Here is a 21,531-nt window from a genome sequence, read left to right as displayed (position 1 = left end):
AGAGAAACTATCCCAAATGACTTTAAAACATAGTAAACTGACAATATAACATGCAGAAAAAGGGGCTTAAATTGTTTTACATAATCATATTGTTATTAGTATATGAGTATTGTTATTTTGAAACAGTTAAGTGTTGATTATGTGATAAGGCAAAGGAACAGTCATGTAGTATCATTAAGAACCAAATTTTTGGCATGAAGAAAGAAGACAGAGAGGTAAGGTGTAGTGCTGAATTTGAATTGGTAGGCCTGAATCTGATTTGGAAATATCAAATTGTTTTATCATGAAATAAATACAAATATATTTGTGTGTCTGTGTATATATTATACATATTAGTTCTATCAACTAAAAAGTTCTAGACCAACCCAATAACAACAAGCAGTCATAGCTCTAAGATTGATGGCATCTAAATATTATTTCTTACCCCCCAAAAATGAGTTTTCTTGGAGAATTGGCTAATTCTAGATCTAGGCAGAAATTCTAGATCTACTCAAGATGAGTCTAAAACATGTCAGAAAGCTAAAAAGCTATCAAAGATTACTGGGTCCATGGCAATATGACAAAATTATTTAGGAGCAATAATGTTAAGGTTTTTACAAATTCAAAAGGAAAATCTTTTCTGTGTCTCTGAAAAAATAAACAGTGTAAACATTAGGATTAAAAAAAGTCATCAGGAGCCAAACTAAAGAAACTCACAATTATCAAAGATGGCACAATCTGAGCCTCAATAAACACAATGGCAATTAGTTACAATATGTTAAGTATGTTTAAATTCATGAGTTCATATCAATACTCTTTTTAAAAACCTCACCGGTTACTTTTGGAGGATGCAAGGAAATCAACTCATTATTTAAAAACTAGTAAATAACTGAAGGAATTAAATGTTTACCCTGCCTTTATCATTCATATCATAACTTAGCGTAAACAGATGAGGGAATTATATCTTTTTAAGATTTTATTTATTTGAGAGAGTGAGCGAGAGAGAGAGCAAAACCAAGGGGGAGCAGAGGGAGAGGGAGAAGCAGACTCCTGCCAAGCAGGGAGTCCGACGCAGGGCTCAACCCCAGGACTCCAGGGATCACGACCTGAGCCGAAGGCAGATGCTTAACCGACTGAGCCACCCAGGAGCCCCAGGGAATTGTATCTTTATAGAGAAATCCTTATTAATAAAGAAGAAATGAGAGAATTAGAATGTCCTCATTTTGTATATAAAAAGGCTAGGTAAAAGCTAATAAAATGTAATATATTAATATTAAGCTTGTGGAAATGTGTTTAAGGATACTAACACTGTAAGCTAAATTTGAATTTTTAAGTGAAGAAATTCTACAAAGTTTAATTGTCAATACTTTAAATTCCTAAATCACAGGTTTAATTCTGTACATTTGAATAATATAAGACAAGTCTTCTGTATGTAAAATCTTTTCTATATCGTTTTTGAAAGGACTTGTACTCCTTCAAGTGTATTTTCGGTTATTTATCTTTCTTATCTACTAAATTCCAATTTTTCTAAAGGGCAGGGGTGCCTGAGTGGCTCAGTCAGCTGAGCGTCTGACTCTTGGTTTCAGCTCAGGTTGTGATCTCAGGGTCATGAGATGAGTTGAGTCTGGCCCCTGCTCAGCAAGGAGTCTGCTTGAGATCCTCTCCCTCTTCCTCTGCCCCTCCCCTCCTTAGCGCACGCTCTCTCTCTCTCTCTCACTGTCTCTAAAATAAATAAATCTATAAAATAAAATAAAAAGGACAACAGTTTTGCAAATTCTCAATCCCATCTTTTATTAAATACTCCCCAGAAAAATAAAGAAATATAAGAGAACATGTATACAACTGAACATTCTCCAGGACCACCTACCTGCCCCTTTTATGTCCTGGGACAAGACAAAACAGGATCACAGCCCATTTGGGTTGGGAGAGGTCTGGACAGCTGGGGAGAGCTGGGGGTAGCTAAAGGGCGCTCTCCCTCCTCTGGGCATTGAGGGTGCCCTGGCCACTGGAAGACTGAAGTAACTGGTTAGCACTGACCCTGAGTCTTGGATGGGGACCACTTTTCCAGCTTCTATCTAAAAGAGACCTGCCCAGGGTGAAGTGTGGCACCGAGGGGCCTGGACCCACACAGTAACTATGCCTCAGGCACTTTACATGCATTATCTCATTTAATCCTTTTTTTTTTTTAAGATTTTATTTATTTATTTGACAGAGAGAACGAAAGAGCACAAGCAGGGGGAGCAGCAGAGGGAGAGGAAGAAGCAGGCCCCCTTCCGAGCAGGGAGCCTGATGTGGGACTCGATCCCAGGACCCTGGGATCAGGACCTGAGCCGAAGGCAGATGCTTAACCATCTGAGCCACCCAGGCGCCCATCATTTAATCCTTTTAGAACTCAAAACACCCTTTCATGATAAGAACTTAAACTAGGAATAAAACAGAGCTTTCTCACCCTAATAAAGCACATCTGAGAAACACTGACAGCTAACTCAATAATGTGAAAGACAATGCTTTCCTCCTAAGACCAGAACAAGACAAGGATGTCTGCTCTTGCCACTTATATTCAATATTGTACAAGAGCAATTAAACAAGAAAAAAAAGGCATCCAGATTGGAAAGAGATGAAACTTTATTCACAGATGACATGATCTTAGATGTAAGAAATCCTAAGAAATCTACAAAAAGGGGCGCCTGGGTGGCTCAGTCGTTAAGCGTCTGCCTTGGGCTCAGGTCATGATCTGGGATCTAGCCCCGCATCAGGCCCCCTGCTTGGCGGGAAGCCTGCTTCTCCCTCTCCCACTCCCTCTGCTGTGTTCCCTCTCTCGCTGTGTCTCTCTCTGTCTAATAAATAAATAAAATCTTTAAAAAAAAAAAAAGAAATCTACCAAAAAACTAATAGAACTAATAATGAGTTCAGTAAGGTTGCAGGATATAAGATCAACATACAAAAATCTACACACTCTCAATGAACAATCTAAAAATAAAATGAAAACATTTTCTTTCACAGTACCATCAAAAACAAAATATTTATGAATAAATTTAACCAAAGAAGTGTAAGACTTGTACACAAAAGACTGAGAGAAACTAAAGAAAGGAAGCCTTCCCATGTTCATGGATTGGAAGACTTAATTTTGTTAAGATCGCAATAATCTCCATATTGATCTACAGAGTAAACAGCAATCCCTATCAAAATCCCAGCTGCCTTTCTTGCAGAAATTGACAAGGTGATTCTAAAATTCACGTGGAAATGAAAGGGACCCAGAATAGCCAAAATATTTCTGAAAAAGAACAAAGTTGGAGGACTCACACTTCCTGAATTCATGCTTTTTGCACAACTGCAATAGTCAAGACAGTGTGGTACTAGCATAAGGATACAGATCAATGGAATAGAAATGAGAGTCCAGAAATAAATCCGTAGTTATGGTCAACTGATTTTCAAAAGAGGTTCCAAGGTCATTCAACAGGAAAAGAATAATCTTTTAAATAAATGGTGCTGGGAAAACTGAATACCCACATGCAACAGAATGAAGTCGAACTCTTACCTCACAACTATTAACTCAAAATAGATCAGACTTTATATGTAAAACAACAAAAGATACAGATATGACACCAAATGCACAAGCAACAAAAGATAAATAAATTAGGTTTCATCAAAATTTAAAACTTCAATAAACACCATCAAGAGAGTGAAGACAACCCACAGAATGGGAGAGTATTTTTGCCAATGATACATCTGATAAAGGACTTGTATCAGAATATATAAAGAACGCTTAGAACCCAGTAAGACATGTAACCTAATTTAAAAATGGGCAAAGAATTTGATTAAGTATTTCTCCAAAGAAGATTGACAAATGGCCAATAAGCATATGAAAAATGCTCAACATCATTTTAGTCATTAGGGAAATCCAAATCAAAATGAGATACCACTTCACTCTTACCAGGATGGCTACAAAGATGGACGATTAACAAATGTTAGTGAGCATGCTCGCTTCAGCAGCACATATACTAAAACAAATGTTAGTGAGGATATGGAGAAATTGTAACCCTCACATAATACTGGTGGGGAAATGATGTAGTTGCTTAGGAAAAACAATTTGACAATTTCTCAAAAAGTTAAACAGAGTTACCATGTAACTCAGATATTCTACTAGTTACTAGGAGAAATGAAAACATGTCCACACAAAAACCTGTATACAAATATTCAGAGAAGCATTAATAATAATAGCTGAAAAATGGAAGCAATCCAAAAGCCCAATGAATGGATAAACAAAATGTGGTTTACTCACACAACGGAATATTATTTGGCTATAAAAAGGAATGAAGTACCAATATAAGCTACAATATGGATGACCCTCGTGACTGCTAATGGGCACAGTTTTCTTTTGGAGACGATAAAAATGTTCTAGAAGTAAATAGTGGTGATGGATGCACAACTGTGTAAATATACTAAAAATCACTGAATTTTTTAAATTTATTTATTTATTTGTTTTTATTTGAATTGTATATTTTAAAGGGTTCATTTATGGTATGTGAATTACTGCTCAATAAAATTATTTATAAAAAAAAAAAAAGAGCCCGGCTCAGTCGTTAAGCGTCTGCCTTCGGCTCAGGTCATGATCCCAGGGTCCTGGGATCGAGCCCCACATCGGGCTCCCTGCTCGGTGGGAAGCCTGCTTCTCCCTCTACCAGTCCCCCGCTTGTGTTCCCTGTCTCGCTATGTCTCTGTCAAATAAATAAATAAAATCTTTAAAAAAAAAAAAAAAAAAGAGCCCAAGAGACCAAACTAGAAAACTATTAATAATGATCAGAAAACATGACAAGAAATTAAAGAACCAAAAACTTAAGATAAACATACAAAATTCAACAGCATTTCTATTAGTAACCATTTAGAAATAAAGAAATGGTTCTATTCATAAGGGTGACCAAAACTATAAAATACCCAGGAATAAATTTAATAAGGAACATACAAAATCTAGATGAAGAAAGTTACAGAAAATATTTTTAAGGATATGTGACACACCTGAATAAAGAGATGTACATGTTCCTGAATGTCAACCAGTTCCAAATTAATACACACATTTTATGCAATTCCAATAATCCCACAACAGCACAAAATGATTCTTAAATGTATGTAAAGGGGCACATGGGTGGCGGAGTCAGTTAAACATCTGACTCTTGATTTTGGCTCAGGTCCTGATCTCAGGGTTGTGAGATCGAGTTCCATTTCTGGCTCCACACTTAGCATAGAGTCTACTTAAGACTCTCTCTCCCTCTGCCCCCCTCCTCCATGTGCTCTCTTAAATAAATGTAGGGGCGCCTGGGTGGCCCAGTTGGTTAAGCGACTGCCTTTGGCTCAGGTCACGATCCTGGAGTCCCGGGATCGAGTCCTGCATCGGGCTCCCTGCTCAGCAGGGAGTCTGCTTCTCCCTCTGACCCTCCCCCCTCTCATGTGCTCTCTCTCTCTCTCTCGCTCTCTCAAATAAATAAATAAAATCTTAAAAAAAAAATGTATATAAAAAAGCTTGTAAGAATGACCAATAATTTTTCAAAAAATAAATAGGGAAGGAATCCTATCAGATATTAAAACTTAGTGTAAAGCCCATTGTTATTAATCTAGTAATGGTACCAACAGACAGATTAGTGAAACAGAATACAGTATGATAAAGAGGACTACTCACAGTAGGGGAAGGGATGGATTATTCAGCTAACGTATAATCTCCAGTGGAAGAAAGTAAAGTTAGGTTCTTATGCATATAAAAAATAAAAGTTCCATACGGATTAAAGATCTGATGTTAAAAAGAAAACCATAAAACATTTCAAAGAAAGCAAAAGAGAACATTTGTATAACTTCATTAAGTAGAAGCATTCTTAAAAAAAAAAAAAAAAAACCCGAAAACCCAAAAGCCAGAAGGGAAAGAAATGCCAATTTGGTAACAATTTAAACAAATGTAAATGAAAAGATAACAAAATCAAAGATAAAGGATATCATGAAAAATATTTGCTACACATGACCAATATCCCTTTTTATATAAAGAACTACAAACTGATAATAAAATGTCAAATAATCCAACAGCAAATGAACAAAGGATAGGCAGGCAATTTACACAATAACTGTAAATAGCCAGAAGCTCAATCTATTGGTAATCAGAAGTTTATGGAACAATGGGATTCAATCTTAAAATAAGCACTTTTATCCTGCAACCCACTTGGCCAGAAAGCAAACATCCCATACACCCAGGGACACCGACATTATCTCTTAAAAAATAGAGGCTGGGGGACACCTGGGTGGCTCAGTCAGTTAAGCACCTGCCTTCAGCTCAGGTCATGATCCCAGAGTCCTGGGATCGAGTCCCACGTCAGGCTCCCTGCTCAGTGGGGAGCCTGCTTCTCCCTCTGCTGCTCCCCCTGCTTCTGCTCTCTCTCTGACAAATAAATAAATAAAATCTTAAAAAAAAGAGGCTGAAAAGCCAATCCCTGTCTCTAAAGTTCCTTATTCTTTCCTATTAGAAATAGATTAAAACAAGTGCTTGCATTAGTTATTCAAACTTGACTAAAAACCAAAACCAGAAACTACAACCACCACTACTACTAGAAATGCAAATTAAAACAAGAACTTTAAAAATTTAATCATATTGACAAAAATTCAAAAAGCTATCATCCAATGCAGGCAAGGATATGGGGAAACAGGTCCTCTCACATCCTCTTGGTTGAAGTGTGAGCTGCCAAAACTCCCTGGAAAATAGTCTAATAGATATTAAAACATACAAAGTACATTTGTTTTGAACCAGTAACACCAGGATTCTGTTCTACAGAAATAAAAGGTCTGCTATATCAGCAACATCCTCTATATCCATAACTACATCTCCAAACACTTCCTTCACTTTCATGTTCTAACTGAAACTTGGCTTTTTTCTGAAGATACTTCCTCTGAAGCCTTCTCTCTACCATTTTCTCTCTCATATCTGTAGGTATGGAAGTGAGAGACCTGTCCTCTTTATTCATTCCCACTTTTGAGGATTCTTCTTTCTTTCTGCTTAAAAAGTCCACTTTTATGTAGAGTAGGTTAAGAGAATTATCCTGAGTGATGATGTCCGGAATTAGAACCATACTTTTGACGTCCTTTGCTGTGTTTGCTTTCTTAAAACTACCACAGAGCGGGGGGCCTGGGTGGTACAGTCGGTTAAGCAGGTGGCTCTTGATGTCAGCTTAGGTCATGATCTCAGGGTCATGGGATTGAGCCCCACCTCCGGCCCCGCACTCAGCTCGGAGTCTGCTTGAGCTTTTCTCTCCACCTCCCTCTACCCCTCCCCACCACGTGTGCACGCTCTCTCTCTCAGATAAATAAATAAATCTTAAAAAAAACCAAAAACCTACCACATAGCTATTGTTATTGGTCCTATTCACTTACCTGTAGTTGAAAACAAATCAACACTTAGTGCTGGAGAGGCAGTGCTAGGAAAGAATCCAGAGTTCTGGATTCAAATCAAAGCTTGTCACTACCAACCTTCAGTAAATTATGTACTGATCCTAGTTTACTCACCAATACCAGAACCTATACCATTTATTTTTCGAGAGGAATCAATGACATAACGAATCTACAGCACTTTGGATAGAATACAGTAAACACTTGAACAACATAGAAGTTAGGAGTACCGAGCTCCATGCAGTTGAAAATCAAGTATGACTTTCAACTCCCCCAAACTTATCTAATAGCCTACTGTTGAACAGAAAGAAGCCTTATTGATAACACAGTTGATTAACACATATTTTGTACATTTATATGTATTATATATTGTATTCTTATAGTAAGCTAGTGGAAAGCAAATGTTATTAAGAAAATGAGAAGAGAAAATACATTTACAGTACTGTACTTACTGAAAAAAATCCACTTATAAATGGACCTGTGCAGTTCAAACCCATGTTGTTCAAGGGTCAACTGTAAACACTCAATAAATGTTTAAGTGACATCAATAACAAAAACACCTTCAAATCTCAAAATTTCTTTATGTATTCTTGCTCTACAGATGATCTCAGACAGTTTCAGGGCTTTAAATATTATCTATATGCAGATGATCTCCAAATTTGTATTGCTAGCCTAGATCATTCTCCTGCACTCAATACTACTATACCCAGTTAGACATCTTCACTTGGATGTCTGATAGAAACCTCAAACTTTACATGACCAAAACTGAGCTACTCATCTCACCCCCACACCCAAATGTGCTCCTCCCATAGCCTTCCTTATCCCAGTTAATGACTCTTCCATTTCCAGTTACTTAGGTCAAAAAGCTGAGATATCCTTACTTTCTCCTTTTCTCTCTCACTTCACATACAATCCCTTAAAAAATCCCATCCAGGTCCAGGTCGAAAATGGCGGCGGCGGGGGCATCTGTGTCCCGGCTGTCTGGGCTGCTAGGTCGTTCCGGGGCACAGCTGGGGCGTTCTATGTCGAGTGGCGCCCACGGCGAGGAGGGCTCAGCTCGCATGTGGAAGGCTCTCACCTACTTCGTAGCGCTCCCTGGCGTGGGTGTGAGCATGCTGAATGTCTTCCTGAAGTCGCGTCATGGAGAGCACGAGAGACCCGAGTTCGTCGCCTACCCCCATCTCCGCATCAGGTCCAAGCCCTTTCCCTGGGGAGATGGTAATCATACTCTATTCCATAACTCTCACGTGAATCCACTTCCAACCGGCTATGAAGATGAATAAAGAGAACCTGGACCACCACCCAGTGGGGACCACAGCACTGGTTTGGACCATGACTGCACACGGACCAGAAAAATCTATGGGACCTTAAGCTCACCTTCTTTACTTGTATCAAATGATGACCAGTATACTGATCTTCCATCCCTTTGCTTACGGCAGGAGATGGCTTAAATAAATAACTTAAGATTGGTCCATGAAAAAAAAAAAAAAAAAAAAAAAAAAATCCCATCCGCTTTACCTTCAAAATATATTCAGAATCCAACTACTCCTCATGATTACTTTCCTAGTTCATCCTGGTTCAAGCAGTCTTGCATCACTGCAAAAGTCTCCTACTTGGTCTCCCTACTCCTCCCTTAACCTTCCTTCAGGCTATCCTCAAGAAAATAGCCAGAGTGACCCTAATAAATCATAAATCCTGTCATCACTCAAAATCCACCTTGCTTCAGAGTTATAGCCAAAATTCTTAAAACAGCCTACAAGGCCATTTGTTAACTAGCCCTGCTTTTAACTCTCTGACCCTATCTCCTACTTTCTTCCTCCCTCCTTCCCCTCAGTTCTAGCCACACTGGCCTCCTTGCCATTCCTGGACAAGGTCCCTTGAGGCCATGCCTTAGGACTCTTATATGCCTTATTCCCTCTATCTGGGATCCTCTTCCCCTAAGTACCCACATGATTTGTTTAGTACTTAACCTTTACGTTTTCACACAATTAACACACTCTCAGTGAGGCCTTCCCTTGATAATCCTATTTAAAATTAAACGCCCCACCCCCCAGGCCCTTGGGTGGCTCAGTTGATTAAGTGGCCAGCTGCTGATTTCAGCTCAGGTCAGGATCTCAGGATCCTGGGATGGAGCCCCGCCTCTGGCTCCAGGTTCAGTGAGGAGTCTGCTTGAGTTTCTCTTTCCCTCTCCCTCTGCCCCTCCCCTGCTCATGTAGTGTGATCTCTCTCTCTTCCTCCCTCTAAAATAAATAAATAAATCTTTTTTTTTTTTTAAGATTTTATTTATTTATTTGAGAGAGAGTGAGAGTGAAAGAGATCACAGAGGGAGAGGGAGAAGCAGACTCGCCACTGAGCAGGGAGCCCGATGCGGGGCTCGATCCCAGGACCCTGAGATAATGACCCGAGCCCAAGGCAGACACTTAACTGACTCAGTCACCCAGGCGCCCAATAAATATATCTTAAAAAAAAAAAAAAAAAAAAATTAAACACCCCCCTCCTCAAAATTCCCTATTTATTTCTCTCCACAGCATTTATCACCACCTAACATAGCCTATGTTCCATTTATTTATTTTGACTCTTCTCTGTCTCTTCCACTAGAATGTGAGCTCCACAACGGTCGGAATTATATTTAATATTCCGCTGTACCCTGTACCTAGAACTATACTAGCACACAACAGGTCCTGAAAAAAGTTGATTGAGAATGGGATGTTTATTACAAGGATATTCATTGTGACATTAGTTGTATGAAACCAAAAAATGAAAACAACCTGATTGTCCCTCAATTTTTTAAAAACCAAAAAGTAATAACTATAATAATGTTTAACATTCAAGCACTTAATATTTGCCAGTGCTTTAGATATATTAACATTTAACTACTGAAACAACCCCTTCAGGTAGGTAATAGAGTAACTGCACATATGAAGAAACTGAAGTAGAATGGTTAAGTAACTCGCCCAAGGTCACAAAGTTAATAACTGGAGAAGCTAGGATTCAAAACCAGGCTGTCTTACTTCATAGCCAGTCTTCTTGACAAGTTACTATGCTATGCTGACTTTCAGAATTATATGATCCTACCTCTATTAAAGACAAAGACAGCAGAAGCTCTTACCCAATGAGAATAAGACTTACTAGTCAATTAATTTAAAAAGTCACTTAAGATGAAGAATACAAACATTCCATACATTACTTACATATTTCATTTAAAGCATGAAGCATACACATTTATGCAGCAATCTTTTGATGAAAGCCTACCCTTTTCTTTTGGGCATGGGTCCACCAACATTCTTTGGAGTCTTTCTAGCATAAACCATATCCATAAGACACTGATTTAATTTCTTGGAGTGCAAGAACTCCAAGCACTTGCCAAGCATTAAGTGCACAATACTAAATCTTAATGATTTTTTTCCAAAGTCATCTTTACACCTATCTTGCCTACACCTAACTGAATAACAATTTTCTAGCAACTTGACCCTAAAGACCTTTTCCAAAGCATGTAATTTAGTTTTCAGATAAAAACTCTTGCACTGATATTTTGATGGTTTATGTATTATATTTTTATGACAAATATAACCAGCACACAATGGTTTGGGAGCAAATACAACTGACTTTTGAGGCGCCTGGGTGGCTCATTCGTTAAGCGTCTGCCTTCGGCTCAGGTCATGATCCTGGGGTCCTGGGATGGAGCCCCGCGTCGGGCTCCCTGCTCAGCAGGGAGCCTGCTTCTCCCTCTCCCTCTGTTGCTCCCCCTGCTCTCTCTCTCTCTCTGTCAAACAAATAAATACAATCTTAAAATTAAAAAAAAATACAATTGACTTTTGTCAAGAGTACAACTCAACTGGTGAAAGCAAAAATACTTGGACATATTACAGAGCAGATCTTAGGAACTGGAAGCCATCTGCTCCAACTAATCAGTCAAGTGAAGGGTAAGAGAGCTTACACATTAAGTATGTGTATCTGTATATGCAGAAGAAAAAAGTATACAAAGACACACAACAAACTGGGAATGAGGAGGGGGGAGTAAGATGAAATTTAATTACACTTTTACAATTTTACGTTACTGACTTGCATAAAGTATGCATTACTTGGTAGATTTTTTAAGTAAAAAATAAAAACCACTGTGAATTAGGTAATAGTATCCCCATTTTATAGGGGGGGAAAATTCAAGAAAGTGGGAACATGCCCAAGGTCACAGAACTCATGAGAAGCTAAGTTGAAAGGCTAATTCAGGTTTGCCCCAAGTTTCAAAGCTCATGGTTTTCCTACAATACCAAATTCCTGGGCAAAAAATTCAAACAGATCACTCTGATTTTTTAAAAATACGTGAACAAAGACCATCGTGTTATTCTTTTTCTTTTAGGTAATAAAGAGTCAGATGAAGCCAAAAAGAGAGATTTTCAAAGTGCATTATAAACCTGATTCTACAGCCCAGAGTTCAGGCTTAACTTTCTATAATTTAAAAGAACAAAGATCACACACCCTAATATTCATTTAAAAGGAAAGAAATTTCTTACATCTGTACAAAAGTAGAAAGGGATCATTTCTTCCTCCACTGGCCATGCATATAGCTCCTTTAGTCCCTTCTCTGTCCATGTCATCTTTCTCCAGGGGTTCAAACAGCAACCTAGAAGCAGTAAACCAAGGCACTAGGGGAGTCTGTTATATTTGGAAATTTGGGAAAATGGACTTCAGTAAAAGTAACCTTACCCATACCTGCATTCTTTTTTTTTTTTTTTTTTAAGATTTTATTTATTTACTTGAGAGAGACCAAGAGAGAGAGCCACGAGAGGGGCCGAGGGAGAGAGAGAGAAGCAGACTCCCTGCTGAGCAGGGAGCCTGACGTGGGGCTTGATCCCAGGACCCCAGGACCATGACCTGAGCCGAAGGCAGACACTTAACCGACTGAGCCACCTAGACACTCCCCTGCATTAACTCTTCTTTTTCCCTAAAGATTTTATTTATTTATTTGTGAGAGAGAGAGAGAGAGAGAGAGAGAGCACGTACAAGCAGGGGGAGCATCAGGCAGAAGGAGAAGCAGGCTCCTCACTGAGCAAGGAGCCCAAAGCGGCACTCGATCTCAGGACCCTGGGATCATGACCTGAGCCGAAGGCAGACACTTAACTGAGTCACCCAGGCATCTCTGCATTAACTCTTCTTAAGACCTATTCTCTTCCATTTGAAACAGCTTAAAACAAATTGCGCATTCACTATTCATACTCAATTGGTTCCAAAATAAACAGGAGAAAAGGATAACTAGAAAAGTCTTAGAAAACATCAAATGGACTGAGAAGCATGATAAATATACTCTAGGGAGTTCCAATCAAATCACATGTCACAATAAAAGTGAAATAGAGGAAACCTAAGATTTCTAAAATATTTTACTTTTGCTAATTTCAATGTATCAAATGAAGCAACATATGGAGAACTAGTTCCTAGCAGTACCACCCAGTTCTGTCCTGACTCCTATGGATATTGCAAGCACATGCTCCATACTGTTAGTGAAGCAAACCTGAAACCTAGTGTTATGCTACTCTCTAGTGGAAAAAAACCTTTGATAGCTCCCTACGAGTACAGATTAAAATTTAAACCATTCTGCACAGCTTTGAAAGGCCTCTAAAATCTGGCTCTAATTTACCTATCCAATCCTATTTACCACTTCTCTAAATTCTCTAAATCCATCACAACAAACACTCCACACTCTTCCATCTTCATACATTGCTCAAGCCATTTCCTCAGCTTTCAGCATCCTTCTGCCTACCACCTGTTGAAATTCTATTCCTCCTTCAAAACTAGCAAAGTACAGTGGAAAGAGCCCAGCCTTAAAGCCTGATCCAGATCCACTAGGTTTCTAATTCCAATTCCATCCTCACTATTTAGTAACTTAATGAACTTAAGCAAATACTTCAATAAATCTGTTTCCTCACTTAGGAGCGGCTATTATCATCTATGGCACTTTACAAGGCTTCTGTGAGAATTAAGCATGATAGTTATAAACTACCTATCTAGCACCATGCCTAAGGCATAGTAGATACTTAATGAATGGTTAACCCCTAAGTCATCCTTCTCTTCCCACCTCTGTGGATACTCCTATCCTTCCCTAAATTCCCACAGCACTTTGTTTATACCATATTACACTATGAACACTAATATATCGCAGGATACTCATTTATGTATGTATGTATCTTGCTTCTCCAATAGGTTATAGCTAAGATGGTTATGGGTATGGATTTCTAAATCTCTGCCACTTAACTACTTGTGTGAGTGATTTGACCTCTCAGAACCTGTTTCTTCATTAACAAAATGAATGAGTTAATTCCTTACAATGTTATTAAGAGGTTTAGAAGAGTTAAGGTACATTAAATACTTGGTATAATGCTTGACACCTAGTAAGTTTCAAAGAATGTTCAATGGCAACTGAATGATGAACCTGATCCAGCAACTACTTAAGGAACACATAAATGGAAAATGCATTTGCCTTGGTAAATCCAATTTCCTAAAGCAATCTGATTTTTTAGGATTTTTTTTAAGTTCTATGCTCAACGTGGGGCTTGAACTCACAACCCTAAGATCAGGAGTCACATGCTCTACTGACTCAGTCAGCCAGGCACCCCTCACAAAGCAATCTTAATACAATCTTAACCTACCACTCACCTCTTACTGATATTAATGTCCATGAAGACAAAATGGAGGTACCCATGTACTTTACCTCAGAAATATCACCACATATTCATGTCTTCCCAGTATCAAACTAAGTACATCATGACATATAACTCACATCACCTCATAACACTTATCCTGGGAGCTTACCCCTAAAGAGCTGTAAGGGGTAAAATGGTCTGCCAAATTAAACAAAACTCTGAAATAAGTGGTCTACCAGGAAGAGGAGGCTGGTTGTCTGCTGTTTATTCACTCTGATCCTAATTTGCTGTGTCCTCAATTTCTTTACTCCAAACTCCAATCAAATGTCAACTATTTCTATAATAGTATTTTTCCATTTATACACTTCCAACCCACTGCTCAATTTAAAGAAAACCCCACCTCAGATTATAGTGAAATCTAATCAAGGAAAGTACAGAAAAGTGGTAACTTGTTAAAAAAAAAAAAAAAGAGTATCACATTTGCATTCCACTCTCAGCTGTATACTGATATTTACACAGGTGGTATAGCACACAAGTCAAGAGCTCAGGAAAGGTTCTGGAAAGATGGATCTGGCTTTAAATCCGGTATCACCACTTAACTGGCTGTGTAACCTAAGTATGTTACTTCTTAAGCCTCACATTCCTCATCTGTAAAATAGGGATTGTAACAGCATGAGTCTCATAGGGTTGTTACATTAAATGAGATCATGTCTGCTATGTGTTTACAAAGTACTTATAACATGGTAAGTACTCAATAAATGGCATTTGAACTAGCAGTGCCCGAACACTAAAGTTCTTGGTAAATAATGCTGAATTAATGAATGTTTAGCACATTTTATATTAGGAAATAAGTGTACCACTAACTTTAATTCTATCCTAAATGAAATCATGATTAATAGTAGCGATAGCGCTTGGGAATAAACATTTCAGTTTACAAGCCCTTCATACGTCCATAAACTCATTTGATCTCCACAATATCCTTAAGGGACAGACATTTTTTAAGAGAAGTATTTTAGAAATAAGGAAACTGGTACCCATTAGGGTAATAAAGAGTCAAGGTTACCCACCCTAGTGGTCTCCTCCAATCACTCTCCAACTCAGAAATAAGTGCTTAGTGCCAAAAGTTCTTAACACAACCACTAAAAGGAAGCAGATTTCTGCAAGTTACCACCCACCTCAAGCACTGTCAAGAACGTGAGTCCAGGAATAAGCCCAGGGTAAAAAAAAACCCCGTCAGAAGCCACTGATGACACAACTGTTGCATTGTTTCCTTATGTGGTGTCCTCCCACACCTTTAGGGTGGGGGCCAGCTCTGCCCCCTCCCCCACCAGAGCGCCCAATACAGGACCAGGCACCCAAGAGGCCTTCAATAAATATTTGTAGAAACAGCATGGGATGCTGGTAGGTTTTCCAGAGACCCGAAACTAGGCCAGCTCCGCGGTGGGGATTAAGCATCTCGGTAAATCTAGAGTCGAAGGGCGGAAAGGGTCCAACGGGTAACCAGTCTGGGAAGAATGGCTGAGGACGGGTGCGGCTGAGGGAAACCAGGGAAGCTGACCCGCTGAGAGGAGAGGAGAGGGCCGCAACCCTGGCTGGAAGGCGGGGGACCTGACAGAGGCTCGGGAGCTGGGAGTAGCAGGGCAGTTGGCGTTTGGGGGGGAGGGGGCCGCCGTGGTCTGAGAAGAATCTCGGGCCCAATCTGAGAAGGGTTCTGGGCTCCTCCGAGGGCCCACTCCCCAGCCCGTGGCGGCATTTGCTGCACCGAGTACTCGCTGCTACCTGAAATTGCAGCAGCTTCTCTGTCTGCTCCTGGGTTAGATCCCGCTCCTCAGGCGCCGCCATTTTGCCGCCGCCTCTACGCTTCTGACCCGTCCTCACCGTCACCCGCCGGAAGTGACCTCAGCAGCAACCACATCCGGTCTGAACGGCCGCCGGCGCGCAACTGCGTCTGCGCGTGCTGGCGCAGCCCGGAGGGGTGCTGGTGGTGACAGTTCCCGCCGTCAGAGGGCGCCACGCTCGGGCCAATCCCGAACACTTCCGGAAATTGCCGAGGGACTATGGTATCAGTCGCCTTTAAGGATTTAGGCGAAGAAGGGATCTGTAGAGACCCTAGACTCCCAGTAGATCGCAGAGGCAAGAGCTCCCGAGTGCTCCTCGAGAAGCTCCGGAAATTTCCGAATGCCAATTGGCAGATTTCGCCTGCTTCCTAACCATTTTCCCATAGTCTCCAATATTCCAGAATATTTCTTTTTTTTTTTTTTAAGATTTTATTTATTTATTTGAGAGAGAGAGAGGGAGCACAAGCAGGGGGAGGGGCAGAGGGACAGGGAAAGCAGACCCCTTGCTGAGCAGGGAGCCCGATAGGGGACTCCATCCCAGGAACCTGGGATCACTGGGATCACGACCGCAGCCAGAGGCAGACGCTTAACCGACTGAGCCACCCAAGCGCCCCAATATTCCAGAATATTTCTTGGGAGATTGTGGCCCTTCCAAAATATCGGCTGTTTGATGTTTGATTCCTTCCATGACGTTTGCAAAAGCGCCTGATCATCTCTCAGGAGATTCCGAAAGTCCCTGAATAGCTGTCGGGTATTTCTCATGCTGTCTTGAGCTAGAAGTTGTGAAAGGCCTCAGCCACGTGAAAATCGGGGCTTCAAAGTCGCTTGCTAGGATTGTTTGGACTTGGCTACTTGAGCCTTTGACGGTTAATGGCGCTACCAGCCTTGGGCAGAGCTTTCCATCCACCCAGGTAGCAATCCTGCTCCTACCTGCCTCAGGCCCATTGGCCCGTCCTCCCTGTGATAGACTGAAGGAAGATCCTGGACTGGGATTGGGGTACTTGGGTTCAGGGTCTAGTGCCCACCTGGCAAAGTGCTGGACATCCTTGGACAAACCACTTCCTCTCTGGGCTCCATTTTGCCATTGGTGGAATGAGGTTCCCCCAAGGCCACTGACACCCTGCCTCAGCTCATTCTCCTTGGAGGCAGGCCCTCACCCTTTCCACTGCCTTATTTCCACCCTTCACTGTCTGACTTCCTTTGCACTTTCTTTGTCTCTTCAAACTGCCACCTCTGTTTAGTTCTCTCTCAATTTCACTTTTTTTCTCCCATCATCACCCTCCAGAAGGCCTCGAGAAGACAGAGGGGTCTGGGTCTAGTGTATGCTTTTCACAGACTACCTATGTACCTAGGAAGTCACTCTGCTTCCCCCACCTGTGGAATTCCACCCCTACCCACAGGGTTCATCAGGCAAGACAGGACAGGAGGTGCTTTGAAAGCTGAAGTTCTGTGAGGACTACATTAAGGGATGGAAGGGCACTACTTTCAGGCCTGTATCCTGTAGGTCTTAATCAGGTCTGCACAAACTGCATAACAATACCTTGGAATTTTTCTTAGATCTTTAATGTAAATCTGGAAGCAAACAGATGTGACTTTACATCAACTCAAACCCCAAAGGAGACCTGGTACTATTCAACATCTTGGATAATGTCGGATCCAGCCAAACTAGATGAGAGATTGCAAAATCATACACCCTCTGGAGTTATTGCATAATTCTGATTTAAGATATATTCCTTCAACAGACAAACTTTGTAGTTGTATTAGACACCATGGAATGTTCTTCACTTCCTCAAAGAAATATATACCCTCTTAGTCTACTTTTCTGTTTTCTTTGAATTAAGACATGGTTACAAGAAATATTATACTTTTTTTTTTTAACTCTGCCAGTAAGAATTTGCCTCAGTGTAGAGAATACAGTATGGCAAACAGGAGAGTCCATTCTCTGTCCAAAGGTAGTTTCTGCTTTTTAGCTGTAGCTGATGGCTTCCATGTAAGACCAGTATTGCTAGAACTTCCCATTGCTTTTTATAGGTAATACCTTTATTTTATTTTATTTTTTTAAGTAAGCTCTTCACCCAACTTGGGGCTTGAGCTCATGACCCTGAGATCAAGAGTCACATGCTCTACTGACGGAGACAACCAGGCCCCTAGAACTTCTCATTTTTATTTTTTAAAAATTTTTTTAAAAGATTTATTTATTTATTTGAGAGAGAGAGAACATGTGCTGTGGAGAGGGGCAGAGGGAGAGGGAGAGAGAAACTCTGCACTGAGTGGAGCTCCATCTCATGACCCCGAGATCATGACCTGAGCTAAAACCAAGAGTTGGACACTTAACCTACAAATGTCCATCGACTGACGAATAAAGAAGATGTGAGATATATATATACACACATACACAGGTGCACACACAGTGGAATATCACTCAGCCATAAAAAAAAATGAAATCTTGACATTTGCAATGATGTGGATGGAGCTAGAATGTATTATGCTAAGTGATATAAATCAGAATGACAAATACCATATGATCTCACTCATATGTGGAATTTAAGAAAGAAAACAAAGGAACATATGGGAAGGGGGAAAGAACAAAAGGAGAGAGAGAAACAAACCATAAGAGACTCTTTTTTTTTAAAGGGTTTATTTATTTGTCGGAGAGAGAGAGAGCACAAGCAGGAGGAGAAGCAGAGGGAGAAGCAGGCTCCTCGCTGAGCAAGGAGCCCCATGCAGGACTCCATCCCAGGACCCTGGGATCATGACCTGAGCCGAAGGCAGACACTTAACCAGCTGAACCACCCAGGCATCCCGCCATAAGAGACTTAACGATAGAGAACAAACTGAGGGTTGATGGAGGGATGTGGGTGGGGGATGGGCTAGATGGGTGATGGTTATTAAGGAGGGCACTTGTTGTGAAGAGCACTGGGTGTCGTATGTAAGTGATGAATCACTGAATTCTACTCCAGAAATCAATATTGCACTCTATGTTAACTACCTAAAATTTAAATTAAAAAAAAAAGGGGGCACCTACAAATTTGGAGCTGCATATGAAATCTCCTCATTTTAAAATGGGGATAACTGGGGCGCCTGGGTGGCTCAGTCGTTGGACGTCTGCCTTCGGCTCAGGTCATGATCCCAGGGTCCAGGGATCGAGCCCCGCAACGGGTTCCCTGTTCGGTGGGAAGCCTGTTTCTCCCTCTCCTACTCCCCCTGCTTGTGTTCCCTCTCTCACTGTGTCTCTCTGTCAAATAAATAAACAAAATCTTTAAAAAAATAAAAAATAAAATAAAATAGTGATAACTTATTCAGTTTTTAAGAAAATTACTCTGTCAACCATAATTGCAAGCCACATTCTAGCCTATGAGCTGCCAGTCTGCCCCTCTGACTTGATAGAATCCTGATGCCCTTTGTTTGCCATGGGAGAAGCTGGCCTTTGAAGAAACCTATGATTTCTCGATAAATTCAAGGTGAAAAGTATGGAAAGTGTAATTGATTAATGGCTTGCCCTCTCCTTTAAGAACAATTTTTCCCCGTGAAGTTTATTCTGCCTTTTAGAGCAGTGCTGTCCAATCAAAATATAATGTGAGCCACATGTGTAATTTTAAATACTCTAGTAGCCACATTTAACACAGGTGAAATTATGTTTAGTAACATATTTTATTTAACACAATATAACCAAAATACTCTCTCTTTTTTTGTATTAATTAAGTCTTTAAAATCCACTGTGAATTTTGTACTTATCCCATATCTCTATTTGGACTAGTCACTTTTCAAGTATTCAATTGCCACATGTGGATAGTGACTACTGTATTGGATAGTGAAGTTCTAAAACATTCTAAAGATCTTTTTAGGGATGCCTGGGTGGCTCAGTTGGCTAAACATGTGCCTTCGGCTTGGGTCATGATCCCAGGGTCCTGGGATCGAGTTCCGCATTGGGCTCCTTGCTCAGCAAGGAGTCTGCTTCTCCCTCTCCCTGCCGCTCGCCCTGCTTGTGCTCTCTTTCTCTGTCAAATGAATAAATAAAATCTTAAAAAAATAAAGATCTTTTAATAGATTTATTAATTATACTAATGTATAGATTTTAGGAATTCACTCAACAAATATTTATTGAGTGCTTATGCTGAGCCAGATTGGACCACATGCTACACACAGTTTAATGGTCAATTAAATGAATTTCATCACTCTCTGGGAGGATCAAGTGTGTGTGTGTGTGTGTGTGTGTGTGTGTGTGTGTGGTAGGTTTTTGAGTCCTAGTTTTATGCCATACACTAGGATTTGTGACTGAGAGCTATTTTAGAGAATCTAATGAATACATTTGTTTCTCTAATCCTACTAGTAGAGTTTTGTTGATGCCTTACCATTTTGTTCCTGATAAAGGACAAATTCTGTCCTGCCGAGTCATGGAAATCCTAGAACAAGCCCTCAATTTCAGAGTGGCTGGAACCTAAGATATTTTCTATCAGTTGGGGACACAGCATCTTGATTGCTGAGTAAAGCAGACCATTGAGATGCCAGCAACAGTTTTTTGTTTGTTTGGCCTCCTGCGCCATCAAATTAATGAGAAAGGTAATACCTGCACCACATAGTGTATTACAGATCCTCAGGCTTCTGCTAGGGGTATTTGGACTGATGAAACAAATTAGGCTTGGAGGCAAAGTTTTGCCTTACAAAAGTCACAAGTACATCCATCTCATGCTCTCCAGGGAAGCCTGAGTACAAACTGATGCCACCATTAATTGTGTGACTGCGGCAGTTTGTTCATCTCTCAGCTCTAAACAAATAGTCCCTACCTCACAAGGTCATGGCAAGTATTAAATCAAAGAGGACATGTAAAGTCCATGGTCTAATCATAGTTACTTTGCAGACTTGAGAAAAGAATGAAATGAAATAATGGATTAAGAAAAGGCTTTGTCAAGCATCTGGGTGGCTCAGGAGGACTCTTGATTTTGGCTCAGGTCATGGTCTCAGGGTCATGATCTCAGGGCCATGAGATAGAGCCCCATGTGGAGCCCTGCACTCAGTGGGGAGTCTGCTTCTCTCCCTCTCCCTCTGCCTTTCTCCTGCTTGCACATGCATGTGTACTCTCTCTCTCTCTCTCTGTAAAATAAACAAACCTTAAAAAAAAAAGAAAAAGAAAGGCTTTGTCAATGCTAAAGTCCTTTGCAGAAATTACTACTGTAGATTGATTCAACACACATTTGTTACTGTCTTACGATTACTTAGTTTTCAGGATGACCTGGCATTAGGAATCTCCTAGTCTAGCAGGAAGTTAACTGCAGTACCAGGCAGGAAGTGATAGAGACCCAAAAGTATGTAGTTGGTAGCAGACTGTATCAGTAACATAGGCCCTATTAGCTCCCTATCTCGTCTCTCACCTGGATCACTGTAGTTACCTATTAACCAACTTGTCTCCTTGATTTTACCCCTCTCTCAGTCTCATCACAGCTGCCAGAGAATCTTTTTCTTTTTTCTTTTCTTTTCTTTCCTTTTCTTTTTTTTTATAATTTTTAAAAAGATTTCATTTATTTGAGGGAGAGAGATTAAAAGTGAGAGCACACAAGCGAGGGGGAGTGGCAGAGGGAGAGGGAAAAGTAGACTCCCCGCCAAGCAAGGAGCCCGACACGGGACTCTATCCCAGGACCCTGAGACCATGACCCTACCCGAAG

At 40.5% G+C, this 21,531-nt stretch overlaps 2 protein-coding genes across 7 annotated transcripts in view; one reads left to right on the top strand and one right to left on the bottom strand.

The window, feature by feature from the left end:
* Positions 1-21,531, bottom strand: part of FAF2 (Fas associated factor family member 2) — a 92,226-nt gene that overhangs the window by 53,649 nt on the left and 17,046 nt on the right. For 2 of the 6 annotated variants that reach the window (XM_036115743.2, XM_036115747.2), the window contains exons 1-2: positions 15,813-15,913; positions 11,910-12,019 (exon numbers count right to left, since the gene is read on the bottom strand). The exons of 2 other annotated variants lie outside the window; for them this stretch is intronic. In XM_036115743.2, the coding sequence (XP_035971636.1) occupies positions 11,910-11,993 (84 nt within the window). In that variant the 5' untranslated portion in view covers positions 11,994-12,019; positions 15,813-15,913. Of the gene's footprint in view, positions 1-11,909; positions 12,020-15,812; positions 15,961-21,531 lie in introns of those variants that run through there. 2 more of the 6 variants (XM_036115744.2, XM_036115746.2) reach the window with 2 other exon arrangements.
* Positions 8,338-8,868, top strand: LOC118550553 (cytochrome c oxidase subunit 6A1, mitochondrial). Its single transcript, XM_036115763.2, has one exon. The coding sequence runs from the start codon at positions 8,346-8,348 to the stop codon at positions 8,679-8,681; it is 336 nt and encodes a 111-aa protein (XP_035971656.1). The 5' UTR covers positions 8,338-8,345; the 3' UTR covers positions 8,682-8,868.

Source organism: Halichoerus grypus, chromosome 2 (assembly GCF_964656455.1).
Source record: "Halichoerus grypus chromosome 2, mHalGry1.hap1.1, whole genome shotgun sequence".
Lineage (NCBI taxonomy): Eukaryota > Metazoa > Chordata > Mammalia > Carnivora > Phocidae > Halichoerus > Halichoerus grypus.
This window is presented reverse-complemented; position numbering and strand designations above follow the sequence as displayed.